Source organism: Sitophilus oryzae, unplaced genomic scaffold, assembly GCF_002938485.1.
Source record: "Sitophilus oryzae breed Bouriz unplaced genomic scaffold, Soryzae_2.0 scaffold_476_pilon_pilon, whole genome shotgun sequence".
Classification (NCBI taxonomy): Eukaryota; Metazoa; Arthropoda; class Insecta; order Coleoptera; family Curculionidae; genus Sitophilus; species Sitophilus oryzae.
The window spans coordinates 505932-527221 of record NW_022147058.1 but is presented as its reverse complement, the minus strand read 5'-3'; the positions used below and the strand labels follow the sequence as shown (position 1 = coordinate 527221).

At 35.7% G+C, this 21290-nt stretch overlaps 1 protein-coding gene across 1 annotated transcript; it reads left to right on the top strand.

Annotated features, from left to right (window-relative positions):
- The first annotated feature begins 262 nt into the window (after positions 1-262).
- Positions 263-19303, top strand: LOC115886256 (WD repeat-containing protein 75). The gene is made up of 12 exons (XM_030905348.1): positions 263-436; positions 490-694; positions 757-1019; positions 4398-4664; positions 4723-4972; positions 5777-5964; positions 6027-6181; positions 10102-10308; positions 10369-10530; positions 18695-18861; positions 18921-19100; positions 19159-19303. Exons 1-12 carry the CDS (start codon positions 363-365, stop codon positions 19255-19257), a joined length of 2217 nt encoding a protein of 738 aa, XP_030761208.1. The 5' UTR covers positions 263-362; the 3' UTR covers positions 19258-19303.
- Positions 19304-21290: the final 1987 nt, after the last annotated feature.

Sequence of the window (21290 nt, the reverse complement as noted above, 5' to 3'; positions counted from 1 at the left end):
AATATATGTCATTCGGCCAGAGTTCTAAAAAAATCAAAAGAAGAGTCAAAATTCTTATCTATGGTTAATTATTAAGCCCCGTTCTCAGAACTGCGACTGTCGCCAGCGACACGACAAAAGAACCAATCAGATTTGTACAAAATTCAAACAGCTGTCAATTTTAAATTTAGTACAGCTCCCATTGGTTGTTTGAAATGTCAAACTGTGTCACCCGCGACACGACGTTGTTCTGAACGGGGCTTTAGACAAAGACAACAAATAAAATAATCAAGAACGGCAATAGTAAACACGCACGTAAACACGTGAGTTTTTTACTTAACCTTACTTTTTCTGAACGAAAAAGAAATTTGTAAATAAGAAATATGGATATTTCAGTTAATTTTAAAGGTGGTAGTTCGTTTATAAAGCTAGAACCGGTGTTTTCTACCAATGGAGAGTATGTTTTATTTAAAAACTTATGTTGTATGAGTTATATCATTTTCTTTACAGAAATATATTTGTATCGTCAAGAAACTCCCTTTTCGAATATAACACAAGAACTGGCAAACTTATTTATGAATATAAAGGACTTAAAAGCAACGTTATAGGTTTTAATTGTGCCTTAATAGACGACTTTGAATGTTTAATTGCATGCTCAGAAGATGGGCAAGTTATTGTATGGAAAGTTGTATTTAAGGTGAAAATACATGAATGGGTAATAATACTTTTTGGTAGCAAATATTTATACGTTTTTTAATAATTCTTCCTGATTTTTAGCAATTGACAAAAAGCAATCTACGTAGTTTTGATTTAATTTCTTTTCAATCAGAGAAAGGTCTCGAAGCTTTAGTGTCTTTTAAAAACAAAAACGAGAAGATATTGTTCGCAGTTACAAATTTAAAGAAAGGAGGCATTAAAACGTTATTAAAAGTTAGCATTTCAGATAATTACGCAATGGATGTTAGTCTAAATAAATATTTTTCTCTAGTACACCAAAATACAGTACATTTTGTTAATTTAGAATCAAAAACTATGAGCAAGTAAGTTGAACTTAAAAATATAGGGGGGCGCCTCTCATGCAACTGACTCCAAGGAGAACAGTAGTTTATATCGAAATGAAATGTTTTTATAAAAATATATAGTTCTACAGGTGTCCTCAAAGAACTTTACACATCAAAGTTGTGTTGTTTGTAATGGAACATCCAATATATTAATTGATTTTTGGATTCTAGGAAAAAAATAAAGGTAAGTTTCATTAAAGAAGCATATAACTAAAATGTAAGGTTTTTGACATATTTCAGATTTCTTGAAAATGAAGAATAAAATTTCAATTTTCAATAACAGCTATCCAAATTATAATTTACCCTGTATAGTCTGATATTTACTTAAAATATCCGTTCTATTTTAAACTAAATTAAAATTTGACCCTAAAAGTTATACAAGATGAGACAAAATTAATATTAAGCATTGGTCATTTTTAAAAGCAAGTTACTCTTATTTTAAGTGGAACACTCAATATATTCTGATATTCAATGGAGAATTCATATCTCCTCAAAATACTGCCAGGGTAGTTTACTCCTTAGACAAAGATTTTTCCAAATATTTTCATTTTTATGATTTAGCTTCAGTAGATCTTTATTATTTCATAAAATCTAGGTGATTGTGAATCTGGACGGCATGCTACACATCTAACTACACCACAACCACAATCACCTAGATTTTATCAAATAATAAAGATCTACTGAAGCTAAATCATAAAAATGAAAATATTTGGAAAAATCTTTGTCTAAGGGTGCATCCACACTAAATTAGAATCGGCACAATGGCGTAACGACCTTGAACCGATTTCCAGTAATTCTATTGGCTGAAATTTTTGACAGATGAAGGACAGATAAAATTCCAGACAGATGAATTTTTCAGCCAATAGAATTAGTGAAAATCGATTCAAGGTCGTTACGCTGTTACGCCGATACGCCGTTTCTAGGATAGTGTGGATGCACCCTAAGGAGTAAACTACCCTGGGGTGGAACCCTGTAACCACTTTAGTTAATATATTTATGTCTGTAACTAAATAGCGATCGGTAGCGATCTTGCGATGAAGAATACTGTCGCTTGTCGTTTAGTTTCTATGGCCAAGGTCAGTATTCTTCAACGCTACCGATCGCTATTTAGTTACAGAGTTCCACCCCTGGCAGTATTTTGAGGAGATATGAATTCTCCATTGAATATCAGAATATACTGGGTGTTCCACTTAAAATAAGAGTAACTTGCTTTTAAAAGTGACCAACGTTCAATATTAATTTTGTCCCATCTTGTATAACTTTTAGGGTCAAATTTTAATTTAGTTTAAAATAGAACGCTCACTAATGCAGTAATTTTTATTTTTTTGATATGCCTTTCGTTAATTTAACAAAAATTAAAGGATGGAGAGTAAAATATTCAAAGGTAATAAAAAGATATACCTTTGAAACATAGTTTAATAATTATTACAAAATTAAAACTAGATACACAAATGTATAGTTATGTGACAAAAATTAGCTAGATGAAATCAAATGCTCAAAATGCTTCCTTTCTTGTACAGGGTGGTCGAAATTGGTCTGTTTTAACAGAGAAAACCTATTTCCTGACTAGATAGAGCAAAACCGACATAGATGTCAGGGGCTCGATTTCTGAGAAACGTTTAATGGCGTAAACCGCCTATTGATAGTTTCACTGCCAACTGAGATACGAGAGGGGTCTTTTTGAATTTTTTACCATTTTGAAAATTGCCCATAACTTTTTTTATTTTGCGGAATAATAAAATTTTGTTAAAACGTTATTAAGGCACTTTTTTAGGCATAATCCAGTGGCGTAGTCAGTTTTTTTCTATTGTTGCTCGTTTTGTCAGAAATAATAAAAAAATATAATTTTTTAAATGGAAATCATAGTTGGCTATGAACTTAAAAAAATGCTGGCGTTTTACCCTTTCCAACGATCTAAAGTTATGGACATCTATTTCTAAGAATGAGAGAAATATTAGGTTTTTGATCTTTATATCGAAGCAGGCCTTGATTTTTTATCACATTTTAATATTCTATATTATTATTTATCTCCATAATTAAACACTTTTGAAAAGGTAAATTAACATTCTATATTAGTATTAGTAATTACAATTGAAATCGATACAATATACAAAGAATAAAACTAAAAAAGTATTTTTTGAGTGACGAATATAGTTTTCTAAAAAAAATCATCAAAGATGTTCAAACTGAGCACCCCCTTGTTGAATACACAATAAACATCTTTTGCGCACAGAGTTACAACAATTTATTAAGCGAACTGGTGTAATAAGTCCAAAAGCTTGCCTAGTAGCCTTCTGTAATTCTTCTCTCGTCCCAATGGTTCTTCCTTATATATAAGGCCTTTTAATTTCCCGCATAAAAAAAGTCGAAAGGAGTTATATCACAGGACCTAGCAGGCCAAGATATGGGATCCGTTGTTCCAATCCAATTCTCTCTAAATTCTCCCTTTAATAGTGCAGAGTTGTAACCCTGGCTTTTTAATTGTAAATGGTAATACTAATATAGAATATTGATTTACCTTTTCAAAAGTCTTTAATTATGCAGATAAATAATGATATAGATATTAAATTGTGATAAAAAATAATTAGGCAACTATAGGTCAACACAAAATCAAGGCCCGCTTCGATACAAAGATAAAAAACGTAATATTTCTCGCATTTTTAGAAATAAACACACATAACTTTATATCGTTGGAAAGGGTTAAATGCCAGCATTTTTTTAAGTTCATAGCCAACTATGATTTCCATTTAAAAAATTATATTTTTTATTATTTCTGACTAAAAAAGCAAGTATAGAAAAAAACTGACTACGCCACTGGATTGTACTTAAAAAAATGCCTTAAGAACGTTCTTATAGAATTTTAATATACCGCGAAGTAAAAAAGTTATGGGCAATTTTCAAAATGGTAAAAAATTCAAAAAGACAGGTTCAATATCAACAGGCGGTTTACGCCATTAAACCTGTCTCAGAAATCGAACCCATGACATCTATGTCAGTTTTGCTCTATCTAGTCAGGAAATAGGTATTCTCTGTCAAAACAGACCAATTTCGACCACCCTGTACACTGCATAGAATGTTTTTTTTTTCAAAAGATATTTTCACATTAAGAGGCATATGTGGAGTTAGACAATAGTTGGTCTAGTTTTGTAAACACTGTCTTTAACACATCCCCATAAAAATAGTTCAGACTAGGCAAATAAGGAACATAGCAATGCAAAATACAAAATGCTCTAAATTAACCTACATGTGCTTACAAAATCGCATTACAATACAAACTGTCGTTCTCCTTGGAATCTTCGCGTCGTATAAGAAGCACCACCCTGTATATTACAGTAATAATACAAGGTGATATTATAGATACACTATGTCAAGGAACAGGACTTTTACTTGTGTAGCATGCCATCCAAATGAACAAGTAGTTTTAACAGGAGATAACACTGGTAGAGTAGTTGTATGGCAGGATATTTTTAATAAACAAACACAAGCTGTGTTTCATTGGCACAATTTGCCTGTAACCTGTCTAGCTTTCTCTGCTTCGGGCAGTAATTTTTACAGCGGAGGCAACGAATGCGTTCTTGTAAAATGGCAATTTGACCGACCAAATTTTAAACAATTCCTACCCAGGTATATATATTTTTAATTATTACATTATAATATATTTTTTCTCAATGTATAATTTTAGATTGCCTGCAGAATTGCGTCATATTACAGTATCAGAAAACAATGCTTATCTAGCTGTGGCAACTTCTGATAATGCCATAAGAATAATCGATTCCAGATTGAATCAAATAAATCTGATACAAAACTTAGTTTTTGGAAGACAATTTGAGAGTGGTATTCATTTTGACCCGATAACAAGATCTTTGGTACTGAATGGCAACACTGGATGTGTACAGTTCTATTCTCCTAACGATATGTCCTTGTTATATAATGTAAGTATAGAAAAATCAATAAACGTTGTCTAAAGACCTATGTTTCATGTCAATTAAACGTTTAGTTACATAATCGAGGGCGCGATTTTTTAATTCATTGTTGCCAACAATGGGCATATTCGGCGCCATGCTGACTAACTTGAATTTAAATTTCGCGCTGGGGATTCAGGTGGCAGCTCTGCTGTAAAAAAAATGTCAAGTTGCCGCATTTATTTATTTATTTCCTGACATTGTTATTCGTTTTGACACTTTGTATTACGAGTTTTTGATTTAAATAAATAGTGTTGTGATACTTTAAGCTTGAAAATGTTTAGTAGCAGATCTTGCAGTCGAACATTGTTCTTTTTAGAACCTCTTTTAGTGCGAAGTGTACAAGATAGCTTAATAGCCGTCAAAACTCATCGCAACTTTATTAGAATATTTTGAACAGGAAAGCGGTAGTAATAGCCCTTTATGTCCCTTAAGTGCTGTTAAGAAAGTGAGTTTTGTTGGTGTAAATAATAACTCTTTATATACTTCTAATTAATTAATTTTTGTTTCCTAAAATATTTTGATTAAAAAAATATATATATAAAAGTCGGCAACGCTGTGCCGGTCAAGCTTAATGACGTGACAAAGTTTATTTGGTATGAACTGTATACCAAATTTTTTTGTTTGCGAATATTATTTGACATTTGACAAAAGTCGTGGCAACATTGCGACGTACATTTGTAAAACATTTTGATGACGCGTACGTCAACCTTTTATGCTTTTCCTATATTTTCTAAAATATGCCGGTTAGGGAATTGTTTATAATAATTTTAGATTGATATTGTCGGTCAAAATAAAGTTACTGATGAGAGAGAAACCAAAATGGAGAATACCGAAGTTAGAAAACTGGCCTTGAGTAAAACTGGAAAATGGCTGGCAACAGTGGAAGATCGAAATGGAGAAAAGAATGTTTGTGAAGAAGTTAGACTGAAATTTTGGCAGTTTAATACAGAAAAACAAATGTAAGAATTCTGTTTTATTTTTTAATATGCTTTTAATTAAAAATCTCGGTTTGTTTCTGTAGTTATGAACTTAGTACATCCATAGAATATCCTCATGAAAGAAAAATAAGTAATATTGCTTTTCAACCTGTGGTAAATGAGAATTTGAAATGTGTGACTATAGGTGATGATAAGAAATTTAAGATATGGCAGGTAACTGAATCTACAAATATCTACAGTAAGTACATGAAGCATTTATTGTTAGTTATATACAGGGTGGTCCGAATTGTATTCGGGAAGCTTTCTGCAGGTAAAAATAAATAAAAAAAGTTCATATTAATATATGTCCTAAAATGCTTCGTTTCGGAGATACATGGTGTAGAAGTTTAATTTTTATTTCGATTTTGGGTGTTTTTTCACATGAGAAACCTGACTTTGATGTCAAACTACTTGTAGGCAGCGCCACCTACATGATTTTAACTGATTTGAAGAATAATAACTTTTCGTCCGTACCTGTATAAAACTACTGAGTGAAAAAATATACATTTCCCTAATTTTTACGTAAAAAAATTTTCTTGGTAAAACTCGCTACGAGCAACCGTTTTCAAGATATTTGGAATAGAAATGGTCAATACATAATATAATTATTGACAAAAAATAAACATGTTGACTAGATAGTTATTTGACTGAAATGATAAATCTAGGAACATTTTAATTTTTTAAGCTAATCATGAAATTTTCCAAAAAAAAATATATAACAATTTCTGTTGAACTTTTGGCACAAAAAAATTTCAAATTTATTATTTCAGACTAATAACTATCCAGTAAACATGTATAATTTTTGTCACTTATAACATGTATTGACGATTTCGATTTGAAATATCTTGAGAACCATTATTCATAAGGATTTTTACGTAAAAAATTACGGAAATGTATATATTTTTTCACTCAGTATGTAATACAGTTACAGACGAAAAGTTATTACTCTTCAAAACAGTTAAAAACATGTGGGTGGCGCCCCCTATAAGTGGGAGTCTTACTAACATCGAAATCAAGTTTCTCATCTCAAAAAAACACTCAGACACAAATTTTCATCCAAATATCGATGTTAGCTCAGAAATTATTTTTAAAAACCGAAATAAAAATGAAACTTCTACACCCTGTATCTCCGAAACGAAGCATTTTAGGAAATTTTTATTATAACATTTTTTTTACTTGTTTTTATCTGTGGAATATGCTGCCAAAGTTTCTCGAATACAGTTTGAACAGCCTGTATATAATAAATAATTGCCTGTATAAAAATAACTTTTTTGTCTTGCAACAAAAAAAAATTAAAAGATTCTCAGAAAATTCTTCTGATATTAAATAAGTAAAGTAAAAACTTGAATGTTTGATACAAGTTACTTTAAAACAGGGTTTCTTAAACTTTTTGCAGTCACGGACCATTTTCGCAATTTGTACAATTCCACGGACCCCTATCAGAAATAACAGGAAAATTAAAAAACCGTATTTACATAAAAAGAAAATCTTTATTAGTAGATTTATTACACGTACACTAATAAATTAGTGAGAAGGATGCTGCTGTTTAGCCTCAATGAGAACGTTAAATTGAGGGGGTTATCTTCGACAAGGCAAGGCGCATATCGTCTCATTGCTGCCAAAAGTCACTAACTTACTTTTTATTACTTCCGAGAAAAATGCGTCTAAAGATGAATTGCATTGCATAAAGATGTTATAGTTAGTAACTATTCGGTATTAAAATAAAACATAAATAGCCAGAAATCGTAGTTAATGATTCAAAACATATTTAGTGATTGAATTTGGTTGTTCGGAAAAATGTTAGTTAGTGACTTTTGGCAGCGATAGGACGATATCATCTGCGACGTTCAATCGGCTGCGACTTTTTGTTTTTATTGAGACCAGAACCGAGAACCCTGCCTCGGGGCAAAGGTACGTAGTAGCAAATGGTATCAGAACGGATATAGCTCGCTTGACAAGAAGAGGGTAAGCTTGACTTAAAGAACACCAAAACTCACCAAGATATTTTCAGCAAAATTCAGCTTTGAAAACTTCTTTTGGTCTTATGTCAATTAAGTCATCTTTAATGAGATCTTCATAGCTTATATTATCCTTGTCGATTATAAATGGACCCGGCACCCACTTTCGTTTTCCAGTGATTCTAAGTTAAAGTAGCCTTCAAAAGAAGTTTGTAATGTATCCAAATCTTAGACACCCCTTTCTGTAGCATTTTTGATTTCGTGTTGCCGTCACCTTGTGCTATTAACTCTTCAAACATTTGCAAAGTTACCAGATTCCACCCTCCTTTTCCAAAGTAGCAGTTTACATATGAAACCTTTCAATCGTTCAGATGCATCCACGATGGTCACCGCAGGGCCCTGAAAAGACAAGTTAATTTCATTCAATTGAGTAAATATATCTGCCAAATACGCTAGCCCCCGTACAAAATCTTCGCCATCAAGATATTCAGACAGTGAATTTCCTTTATCTTTTAGAAAAAGTAACACTTCTGTCCTCAACTCAAACAATCGGTTTATGGCCTATCCCCTTGACAGCCAACGAACTTCTGTGTAGTACAGCAGTACTTCATGTTCTGATCACATTTCTTGACAAAGTCTTTTAAACAGGCGATGCCGCGATGGTTTGAGGCTCTTGCTCTGATGAAGTTAATTATTTTGACACATGTAGACATAACTTCCTTCAGAAATGTAGGTAAAGTCCGTAAAGCCAAGGCATGTCGATGTAAGACACAATGAGTTATTATGACATGAAGGATCTCTTGCTTGACCAAAGCCGCGAAACCAGACGTATTACCAAGCATTGCGGGAACTCCATCGGTGCAGATACTACCAAGTTTGGTCTTCCAGTGTATATTTTGTTCGTTGTAAAACCTTTTTGTCATTTCAAAAACATCTGAAGCCTTTGTTGTCTCCAAAAGTGAATTGAAAAAAAGAATCTTTTCTTTGATACTACGTGTGTCTTGTACGTAACGGACAAATACCAAGAGTTGGCTACATTGTGAGGCATCGGTGCTTTCATCCAATTGATTGCTGAATGGAAACGGCGAAGCAATTAATTCTTCAACAACTTGTGAAACATTTGACGACATTTCAACAATTCTAGAATGAATAACATCGTTTGATAACGCTTCAACTTTGTTTTTTTTTTATCTTTACGCGCATCGCGTAGTGTTTAGTGATTAAATACCTACTGAATTCGCCGCCCTACACTATTTCTTTTCTTAATAAATATGTTTACAGTTAACTTACGTAATGCGGACCGCGGACCCCTGATACACATGCTATGGACCCCTAAGGGGTCCGTGGACCACGCTTTAAGAAAGTCTGCTTTAAAAGATCTAAAAACGAATTGTGAAAAAAAAATACATTTTTTTTAAATTTCGCAGAAATGGTGAGGACTAGAAAAAAGAAGTTCAAATAAAAGTTGTAGAACGTCCAAATTTTCATAAAAATGATCTCTATACTTTTTTATCTTAAATCAAAATTAACCGAGATAGGGTCGCTAGAAGCTAGAGGACAGATTTTATTAAAACCTCGATTGAAACATTTTTTTCAAAGTCCTTACCGTTTCTCTGAAATTTGGAAAAAACACTTTATTTATATTTTTCACCCCTTTTCGGGGTGAATTTAAAAAAGTCCTAATTGAAATTTATAATTTTCCAAAAAAAAATTAATAAAAATGTTACATACATATGTATATGAATTTTTCAGTAACTTATAATTTTTTTTAATTTCTACTATCATTCTGTAGGTTCCAGCCCCCCTATCTCGGTTAATTTTGATCTCAGCAAAAAAAGTATAGAGATCATTTCTATGTAAAATTTGACGCTCTACAACTTGTATTTGAACTTTTTTTTCTACTTCTTACCGTTTCTCCGAAATTTCGAAAAAACACATTTATTTATTTATTTCACCCCGGTTCTCGGGGGTGAATTTAAAAAAATCTTTCATAATTCGTTTTTAGTTCTTTCAAAGTAACTTAAATCAAAAATTCAAGTTTTTACCAAAACTTCGTATTCAAGGCCTATTTTCTTGGACTATAAAGGCGTCAAATCAATGAATCCTTCTTTAGTCTTATTATTCAGTGATTTTAATAAACATAACAATAAATAACTTTTAGAAACTGGACTGGTTTGGAAATGCCTGAGTATCGGTTTCTATAGACATTTACCGTGCAAATCCCTGTCTTTTTCTGCCGATGGTTCACTGTTTGCCACCGCTTTTGAATCAATTCTAACCACCTGGACTCCGGATTCATGTGAACTGAAATGTTCACTGGTTCATCCCAGCTATAAAGGACGCATTAAACACGTGAATTTTGGTCAAGGTTAATACTGATTATTAATTTTTATTTATAAACAAATACAAACTTGTTTTTGGTTTATAGGAAACCAGTGTCATTTGCTTGTATCAGCTACTCAAAACCAAGTTTCTGTTTGGAATTTATTGAGTTTGTGTATGATATGGACTGTCCAATTAAATGAGATCAATTTACTTGTAGCTGACTTGTTATCAACGTATATGGCAGTAATATGTCGGGATAATAAGCGTAAGTAAAAAAAGTGATCCAAAATGATTGAAATAATTGGCTATTCTGATTTTGCTTGTTTGGTTGGCAATAAATGTTTAAGAAATTTCAATATTTATCAACTGTTATCACTAGCGTCAACACAAACCAAAATTGCCAAGTCATTATAATTATTATAGAAATAAAGATGACTATAATATTGATACTAACAATTTATAACAAAATTGTTGAATAGGTGCTTAAAGAGAGTCTAAATAAAATAAACTGACTTGGTTTTACATGAGATCTCACAACTTTTTATAGCGGAGGAATTATGCTGCGAGACTTGGCATTTTTTTACATTCTATGTTTTTGATGGGATTAATTAAGTCAGATAATATCTATTGAATCAATTCTAGTTTTCTAACGACTTGTGTTTCCGACTTTCGTTATAACTCAAATATCAACTTTAAAAAATGTTCACTTCACGATTTTACCATTGCTTATTCAAAATTATTTTTTCGTCAATTTTACACATATTTTATTTTTTATCTCGAAAACTATAAGAGATATGAGAGTATTTTCCAAAAATGTAATACTATACTTCCGTTTAAAATAACAAAGATGCTACCACTTTTCAAATGATCCGGCAACACTGTAACGCTGATATTTTAGATAGATGGAGCAGGTGCCTTTATATAAAAATCAAAATTTTTAAAACAATCCTTGGTCCTCCTATTACCATCACCGGAAAGTCGGTTACCACTAGCGACTAGACAGCTAACTTTTGAGCCATAAGGATATTTTTCATTTTTTCCTTCCATTATAGGCTTAAAGCTACCTAAAATTCAAAATTTCAAGTTTGTGACACATCTAGTACTACTAAGTACATCTAAGTACTTTAGAATTTTAATAACGACGAGTGAGTCACTGGCGAAGTTAAAGAAGTTTGACTAGAAAAAAAACATAATCCTTGAATTATTGTTTAAGATATTGTTACGTTTTTCGTCGGTTCCGTGTGGATAGAAAGTCACAATTTATTTAAACACTATTTATTTAACACTAATTAACAAAAACAATAACGATAAAAGACTTATAGAACTATTTACAAACGATTTATAACTAAGAATTTATTTTGAATTTTAGCGCGTCAACTGTATATTTATAACTGCCCCCTGTAGGCCACAGCCGCCGGCTTTTATACCGACAGGTAAAGAACACTAGAATAGTCCATAGATCGTTAGGTGCGTAGAGAAGGTTTTCGAATGTTCTCGTATGTACTAGTCCATTCCAGTGGGACTCGATACTTCTCGAACGAATGAATCATTACCGTGTCTATTCTTTAATGCGAGGTTATGGTCATGTGTGGCGGGACATATAGTTAGTGTAGTTAGGTTAGGTCGAGTTCACACGGGTCCGCAACACTGCCCCCTTCTTAGGCACATGCTCGTCCCGAGATGTACACGGTGAATGAAGGTATTTGCAAAGCTGGCCCCTGGTACATTGCGAAGTCTGGTAGAAATAGCAGTCTACAGTTTTCTCTCCCGATCTCAGCTTTGGGTTGTAGCAGCAAACGAGGATCTCGATTCCCGTAAATCTGAACAAGACTTCAATCATGTTCCGGATTGTACGCCAACTCAAACCATCGAGTCCACACGCCAGCTTCGGAATGGCTAATCGTGCAATGTTGTTGTTTAGCAGGGCTTCTCTCAGTTCAATCAGGGTCTTCCATAGATTGAGATAAGTCGGCTTACTCGGGGACCATTCCTTGGTGACCAGGTAGAAGATGTGCCTTGCTTGACCATGTGCATTGTCGGTTAGCCTCAAGACGCTTCCAACCTCTGGATCCTGTCGGCGTAGTTCTCCGACACGCCCAAACTTCTCATTGAACGTCGCAGCGATTCCTCTGGACATCCGCAAATCTCGAGCCACACAATGAGCGAGCGAATAATCAGGAGGCACGGAAAAGAGGTCTCGTTGATCTTCTTTGGTTACACCATAGCGAGCCTTCTCACTGCTGTTGTATCGGGCCATGAAATCGTCAAAGGACATCTCCGAATCAGGGGGATCAAAGCTGCAGGTTCTCACGGTCCCAGCACGATCTTCTATTTCGCCTTGGTAGGGGCTCAAACGGTTGAAATGGACTACCCTCGGTTTTCCTTTTGGCAATTTTCTGATACGGTATACGACGTCATTAATTCTATCCATGACTTCGTATGGCCCTTCCCACGAGGATTGTAGCTTCGGAGATAACCCACGACGTCTCTGCGGGTTATATAGCCACACCAACTTCCCTGGTTGGTATCCTCCATGCTCAGCTTGAATGTCGTAGTGTTCCTTCATTCGGTCACTAGCACTTTGAATATTTAGGCGGACTCTCTGATGAATGTCGTCCATCCTTTGACGTAGTGTGTGGACATAATCTTCTCCGGCGACTTCTTCTCCCGGTCGGCAACCAAATTTCAGATCACAGGGTAGGCGCACTTCCCGTCCCATAACGATGCTGGCTGGAGTTTGCCCTGTAGATTCTTGGACGGATGAACGGTAGGCCAACAGGAACAGGTGAAGAAATTTGTCCCAGTCTCTTTGGTGGTCAGAGACTACTTTGGCCAGATAACGGTTGATAGTTCTGTTCATGCGTTCAACCATCCCATCGGATTGTGGATGTAGAGCAGTCGTCCTGGTCTTGCGGATGTTCAGGACTTCACAGACGCCTTGGAACAGATTGGACTCAAAGTTTCTTCCCTGATCTGAATGAAGCTCCATGGGAACACCAAACCTGCAGATCCATTCTTTAACAAGGGCATCAGCAATCGTGGACGCTTCTTGATTTGGCAACGCGTAGGCCTCGACCCATTTGCTGAAGTAATCCATTACTACCACAATGTATTTGTTGCCATCGTTCGTCTCCGGGAAAGGACCAGCCACGTCGATCGCTATTCGTTCGAAGGGACTACCAACATTGTACTGGCGCATAGGGGCTTTACCACGCTTTTGTGGCCCATTAATGGCTGCGCAAATGTCACATTTCTTACACCAGGCCCTCACATCTTCTTTGCAGTTCACCCAGTAGAACCGTTCACGCAGCTTGCCAAGTGTCTTGGTAACACCAAGATGTCCACCGCTGGTTCCATTGTGAACTTCCTCCAAGACTTCTGGGACCCTCTTCTTTGGAATGACGGTCTGCCTTCTCTCTTCTTGTCCCTCCGGTCTCTCGATCACACGGCGAAGTAGTCTCTATTACCAAAGAATTCCACTGAGCCCAGTATGACTTTACGTTCGGCGAATATCTGCAAACTTCTTCCCACGTTGGTCTTTGGCCTGCGTTTTCCAGTTAATTACTAAACCTAATTCTGGGTCACTGGTTTGGTCATTTGCAAGATCTTCGGGTTGCCAACTATCATTAACCACAGTTGTTCTTAGGAGTTTCACTTCTTTCTCTTCTGCTCGGGAACAATGCTTACAGTCCTTAGCGCAAGGTCTTCTGGAAAGTACGTCGGCATTTCGATGGATTGCCCCAGCTCGATGTTCTGTGTCGAAGTCAAATTCTTGTAATCGTTCAATCCATCTAGCTACCTGCCCTTCAGGATTCTTAAACTGCAACAGCCATTTCAAAGCAGCATGGTCTGTTCTTAACAAGAACTTTCTTCCATAGAGATACTTGTAGAAGTGTTCCCCTGCTTTAACTACTGCTAGTAATTCTCGTCTGGTTACACAGTAGTTCCTTTCCGGTTTTGACAAGGTCTTACTAAAATAACCAATGACTTTTTCTTGACCATCCTGGATCTGAGACAGAACAGCGCCTAACGCAACATTGCTAGCGTCGGTATCCAATATAAAGTTTCCGTTGCCAAGAGGGTAGCTAAGTATGGGCGCACTAGTCAGGGCCTTCTTCAATTTTCGGAATGCCTCATCAGAATCTGAGTCCCAAGAGAAACGCCTCTCGCCTTCGGTAAGTCTGGTCAATGGTTTTTGCGATGGTGGCGAAACCCTGTACATAGCGGCGATAGTATGTGCATAGTCCCAAAAAGCTTCGTAGTTCATGTTTATCTTTAGGTATTGGCCACTCTTCCACTGTCTTGGTCTTCTGTGGATCTACCGCAACTCCTTGGGAGGAGACTACATGGCCCCCCAAGTAGTGTACCTTTTCTTGACACAGATGACATTTCTTGGGGCTAAGTTTCAAACCAGAGCTCCCTATTCGCTTGAAAACTTCTTCCAAATTCTTCAGATGGTCGTCAAAGGATTTCCCAACCACTATGATGTCATCCAGGTACACCAAACAGGTAGTCCAGGATAGTCCCTTTAACACAGACTCCATTAGTCTTTCAAAGGTAGCTGGCGCGTTGCACAATCCAAAAGGCATGACGGTAAATTGCCACAGTCCGGAGCCCACCGAGAACGCTGTCTTCTCTCTGTCTTTCGGCGCCATGTCGACTTGCCAATATCCACTCTTCAGATCTAACGTAGAGAATATCGTTGACCCCGCCAGCGTGTCTAGAGTATCGTCTATCCTCGGCAGGGGATAACTATCCTTCTTGGTAACATTATTGAGCTGCCGATAATCAACACAGAACCTGGTGGTACCGTCTTTCTTCTTTACTAGTACTACCGGCGATGTCCACGGGCTGTTAGATGGTTCGATGACACCCTCTTCTTTCATTTCTCGAAGGATTTTATCAGCTTCTTCACGTTTGGCGAGCGGAAGTCTTCTCGGATTTTGTTTGATTGGTCGTGCATCTCCGGTATCAATTTTGTGTTGTACTAAATTGGTACGACCTCTCTGTCCTGCTTCTCCTTTATCAAACACATCTTGATACTTGATTATCAGGTTTCTCAATTTTCTTCTATTTTCGGGAGATAATCCTTTAACGTTTACTAACTCCTTCACCATTTTGTCCGGAATTTTTGAAGTCGAAACTTTGGAGGCTTCCACGCTTCGAACGACTGAGGAGACCGAACAACAGTACCCTAAGAGGGTTCCCTTCTTCAAGGATACAGAATAATAATTCGTGTTCATTACTCTCACCGGTACAGTTTTCTTCGCTCGTAGCAGGGCTTTTCCAACAGCGATCCCTCGTCCTATTTCGCTGTCATGGTTCCTTGGCTCCAACAGAATAATACTCCCATTATTCATTTTACCTTCTAGGCAACCATCCAAAAATATCTCACAGCGCTCAGGGATCGAAACATCTTCTGCTACCACCACGCGAAGCGTCTCCTCACATTTTCGATGCAGAACCACTTCTTCTTCATTTATTTTCAAAATTCCCTGTTTGAAGTTTAGTTCAAAACCTCTAGTGGTCATAATGTCCATTCCGAGAATAAGTTCATCTTCGATATCTGCTACTAACACTGGATGTTCAAAACTGGTGCTCCCAATAACAAAATTAAGGTTTACTTCTCCATGGACAGCAGCGGAGCTTCCCGTAGCAGTACGTAGTCGCCATTGTGTTGTTTTAACCTTCTTCGATGTTTTAAGAATGTCCGGTCTGATGATAGTTTTGGTCGCACCTGTATCCAACAGCATGGTCCGGAATTCTCCATCAACGAAACCATCCACAAAAATGCTGTTGAATTTGTGTTGTAGCGAGGCGACTTGAGCAGTTTTCGTTGGGGCATGTTGGGTATAGGTCGACGTGTGCCCCTTCATTTCGACCCTTAGTAGTTTTCCGACCTCGACGAAGCCGGTTCTTCATTCTTCTCATTACAACGGCTTCGCACGTGTCCTACCTGTCCGCAGTTCCAGCAACGAATCGGTCCCTTCTTGCCCATGTACTGGTCCATTACCTTCCGAACAATCCCTTCCACGGATTCGTCGGAACATTCGTCGATGGCCCGTACTCTTCCTAAAGACCGAGAACTTTGTTTCGCGGCCTCAAATTCTAGGGCACGTGCTAAAGCATCCACCAAGTGCGTTGGGTGGGCTAGGAGAAGTGCTTGTCTTGTCTCGTTGTCACGTAAGCCGTCGGAGAATGCCTGTACTGCCAACCGCTCCATAACATTCTCGGGCGTAGCAGGGTACGCAAGGCGAACGAGGCGGGCTACGTCGGCTTCAAACTCCTGCAGAGACTCATTTGCCTTTTGAATGCGATTTTTTAGCTGGGAATGATAGACATGTTCCAAATGAGCTTGGCCGTACCTCATTTCTAAATGTCGTACCAATTGCTGATAATCTCCCTGTTCCGATGGTGACAGTGTCTGCAGGATGTCAGTCGCATCTCCTCGCAGTGCGATAGTCAAAGCGGTAGCTTTTTCAGCGATTGTCCAGCCGTTCGCTCTCGCAGCGGCTTCAAATTGGCAAAAATAATTGGCCCAAGCGGTTTTTCCGTCAAACTGTGGAGGTTTCATAACTGATTTTGAGGCATACCTATTTTCGACTAGTTTCGGTCCCTCCGATGTTTCTTGACATTTTGGTGAATTTGCCTTTGCTATTTGTTCTTTCAAAATTTCGATTTTTCTATTTACATCTTCCTCAATCTCCGTGATTTTGTCTTGTAGTTCCGTAGAATTCTCTATAATCTTATTGTTTAAACTTTCTTCTAAATTAAGTATTTTGTCATTGAAACTGGCTTGTAGATCTTTAGAATTTTCTATGATTTTATCCTCTAAAATATTAATTAAATCCTGGGAATTTTCCATAATTTTATCTTTCAAATTGTCTTCTAATTTTTGAGAATTCTCTGTGGTTTTATCTTCTAAATTAACTTCCAAGTCAATTATTTTACTATTTAAACTATTCAAATTGTCGTTTAAATTGTCTTGTAAATTTTTCAATGACGAGTCAAGGTCACCTTCCAGGTCGAAGTAAAATGTGTCAGGATCCTCACCTTCCTCAATCAAGACGTCTCTCAGTCTGGCTTGCAAAATGCTTTTCTTTCCATCTGTTTCGCATTCCCTCTCTTCCAGTACGCATTTTAATTCCGACACTTTCAAGTCTTTCAATGTTTTTTTTCGGAGCCATTGTCTGTCTTTTTATTTTTCTAGTCTATCACACACGCCACACTTGACACCAATTGTTACGTTTTTCGTCGGTTCCGTGTGGATAGAAAGTCACAATTTATTTAAACACTATTTATTTAACACTAATTAACAAAAACAATAACGATAAAAGACTTATAGAACTATTTACAAACGATTTATAACTAAGAATTTATTTTGAATTTTAGCGCGTCAACTGTATATTTATAACTGCCCCCTGTAGGCCACAGCCGCCGGCTTTTATACCGACAGGTAAAGAACACTAGAATAGTCCATAGATCGTTAGGTGCGTAGAGAAGGTTTTCGAATGTTCTCGTATGTACTAGTCCATTCCAGTGGGACTCGATACTTCTCGAACGAATGAATCATTACCGTGTCTATTCTTTAATGCGATGTTAAGGTCATCTGAGGGCGGGACATATAGTTAGTGTAGTTAGGTTAGGTCGAGTTCACACGGGTCCGCAACAATATGTATTTAATATTTTACAATTCAGAATATTAACGAAATAAAATAAAAAAAATTATCTATCAACTATCAAGCCTTGCTCGATATATGTTCAAGCCTAGCATTTAACATATTAAACTAAAAAAATAAATAGGGACTTCATTACAAGTTGAAGTCTGACCAGAAAAAAATCATAATCCTTGAATTATTGTTGGTATATACAAGTAAAATCAGAAGAGACCGCTTCGGTTAATTCTAGTTTTCTACCTTTTTCTCGATTGGAAAGCCAGTTACCGGTAGCGGCTAGACAGCTAACTTTTAATCGATAAGGATATTTCGAGATTTTTCATTTTTTCCTTTGGTTGTAAGCTTAAAGCTTTGTGACACATCTAGAAGTACCTTAGAATTTTGATGATCTGTCAGTGAGTCAATGTCGAAATTAAAGAAATTTGACAAGCGCTAATTCATAAACTATGAGGGATAATTACTAAATATTTTTTGGTAACCTAGCCAGCTATAGTATGTCTTCAAGTGTAGTGAAAATTAATATTCTTGCTTTATCCACAACGAAGTTACAGGGTGGTCAAAAGTAAGTGCCGCTTGCGCTAATACCTTCGAGAAAAGGATGGTACGGCTGTGCTCGAATTGGCGGGGACACTGCCGTGCCCTCAGATTATACCCGACAGAACTGCGAAAACCCCATTATTTCAATCATTGGGGACCACTCATTTTTTATTAATATTATTTAAAAATCTAACAAGAAAACAATATTCCTTTCAGTGTTTATTTTCGAACCTTCCAATGCCACAGCTCTTTTCACAAGTGACAACTTGTTAAACAAAAAAGACAAAATTGTAGCTGCAGCTTTCATCCCCGGAAAATACAGCCATGATTCTAGATTAAAGTGGTACGAAAGATCAACTTTGTATTATATAACCGAAAAAAACGTATGTATCATAAAAAATATTAATTTCACCATTTTAATTGATTTTTTTTACAATTTTAGGAACTCTATTCTATAAGCAAAAGCGAAGAACCGTTTGAATATGTGGAAAATATTGAAGATCTATCGGAAGATACGTCGATATTTAGTAAAATTAAAGCAGCTGCTATCACACAAACGAGACAAGAAGGTTACAAGAATCACCTGTTTGAAAAAGATGTTGGACATAAGACATTTAAAGAAGTGAGTATAAGAATATAGAGATAATGATTTTAAATAATTTTATGATTGATTTTTTTAGTATCTCGAAGCGCCACTCCTTACTTTAGCACCTGTCCGGCTTCAAGCAGCTTCAATACTGAAAAGTTTTATATTACAAAAGGAAAGTGTAGCAACGTAGTTTTGTAATGAACGAATGATGTAATAAATGAAATGTTTTATTTTTATTTTAAATGTTTTTTATTATAAAATACCAAGCAACAAATATTTTAAAATATTTAAAAAAATAACGTACATACAACATATATTTTTGGTAAACTATACCAATAATTATAAATATAAAATACTGTCAAAAAAATAACTTTATTTTTGCTAATATTAAAAATCTAAATATAAAATATACAGGGTGGTCCAACGTTCCAAAAAAGCTCCAATTTTTATTTCATAGGAATTTTTAGATTAATTAAACATTGGACCACTCTATTTTTTTGCCGTACAGACTATTCATGAAAACAAGTATATTATAAAGTCTGTCCGGTGAGAGTTGATGAAATGACAGAAAAAAAAACATATACTTTGAATTAAAATCGTCAAAAATGTTAAAATTATCATAACTCATCCTTTTAAACGGGGTGGCTAGAATTGTATTCGGGACACTTCGGCAAAAACATACGAAAAAAAATTATTGTAATTTCGATTTTTGTCAAGTTAAACATAGCATTTTGCCGAGTGTGCGCCGGTCAATATTCTAGCTACAGACTTGGTGCATTCTCCGCCGGTGCTGCCACCGCCGGAGGATATCGTAAATAACGAATACATACAAATACACGGGTTTAAATGGCGAGTAAACAAAAAAAATAGTATATAATTATTCTAAAAGTGTTAGAAAGTATAATTTGTGGAGATTCTAAACAAAAAAATAAAAAGATAAATATTTTGATATATTCGGAAGGTCTAACTTGCATTATAATTTATTATTCCAGTTAAAAAAAAATTAGACGAGTTCAACTACGGTAGCGAGCATAGTTTTATCACCGGTTTTGCTAGTGGGCATAATTGGAGCTATTTCGGCTATAACGAAATTTTTTAAAGGTACATAATTATAATTTTAGAAGATGTTCATAAAACATTTAATCACTAGTTGATTAAAAAAGTATACTATTAATATTGCAAATTATATCTCATCCTCTCACAGTATATGTCTATTAATTTTTTGATTATGTAACTAGCACTTTGTTTGCTCACTTGTTTCGTCGAACTGCTTGAATTCATTTTTGCTATTGATCAAATCGGTGTAAGAAATTATGAAGCTATAAAATGTTGTTTCGGGAGAGTTGAAGAGTTGAGTTATCCGGGAAAGTTGAGTTATTGATTGTTATTGCACCCAACAACGCCTTAATTACGCTCTCCTTTACGCGTTGACATTTTTTGCCAATTTTATTAACATTTGAAATTGCCACAACACAACAAGATGCCTGCTTCGAATTCTTTTTCACTAATTTTTTACTACCCGAAACAGCTTTACATCACACAAACCTCGTACCTGAGTGTTTTATAGTCTCAATAACTGCACTAGCAAAAAACTAAAATACTCAAATATTATGACAAAACCTCGATTTCAATATTATTTTAATATTGATCGACATGACGGCGGCGCGGCAGCGTGAACTATATATATATTGATAATTTCTGATTTCTGCCGTAGAGTGCGCTGTGGTGGGAATTTGTCGAAATCAACTGAAATGCACCAAGCCTATTAGTACGAGAGCTAGCAACGTCGGAAAAACAAGTATTTTAAGACGTCTGGCTCTTTAATATATCTTTTACTATGCTCTCTAGAACAGCATGCGGCCCGTGTGGCTGCTGAAAACATTGCGTTCCCTACTGCGCATTGAAAGAAGATCCTATATTTTTATTAGTCCTTTAAATTCTAGTATTGAATATAAATCGAATATGTCTCCATAGCGCAGTGCGTAGAGTTTCTGACCATGAACCGATGCACAGTGCTTCATCCCATGGACAATAAATAATCGAAAACGAAGTTAAAATTTACTAATATCTGAATATGTAATTTTATACTTATAGTAATGTTCAACCATCCTGTATATTATTTTTCATTAAGAGCGTTTTTTGTTAGCAAATATTTTCATTAAAAATAAATTTTGCGATCATTATCTTATCAGTGAAAATAATAACTTTCATAGTAGATCTGTA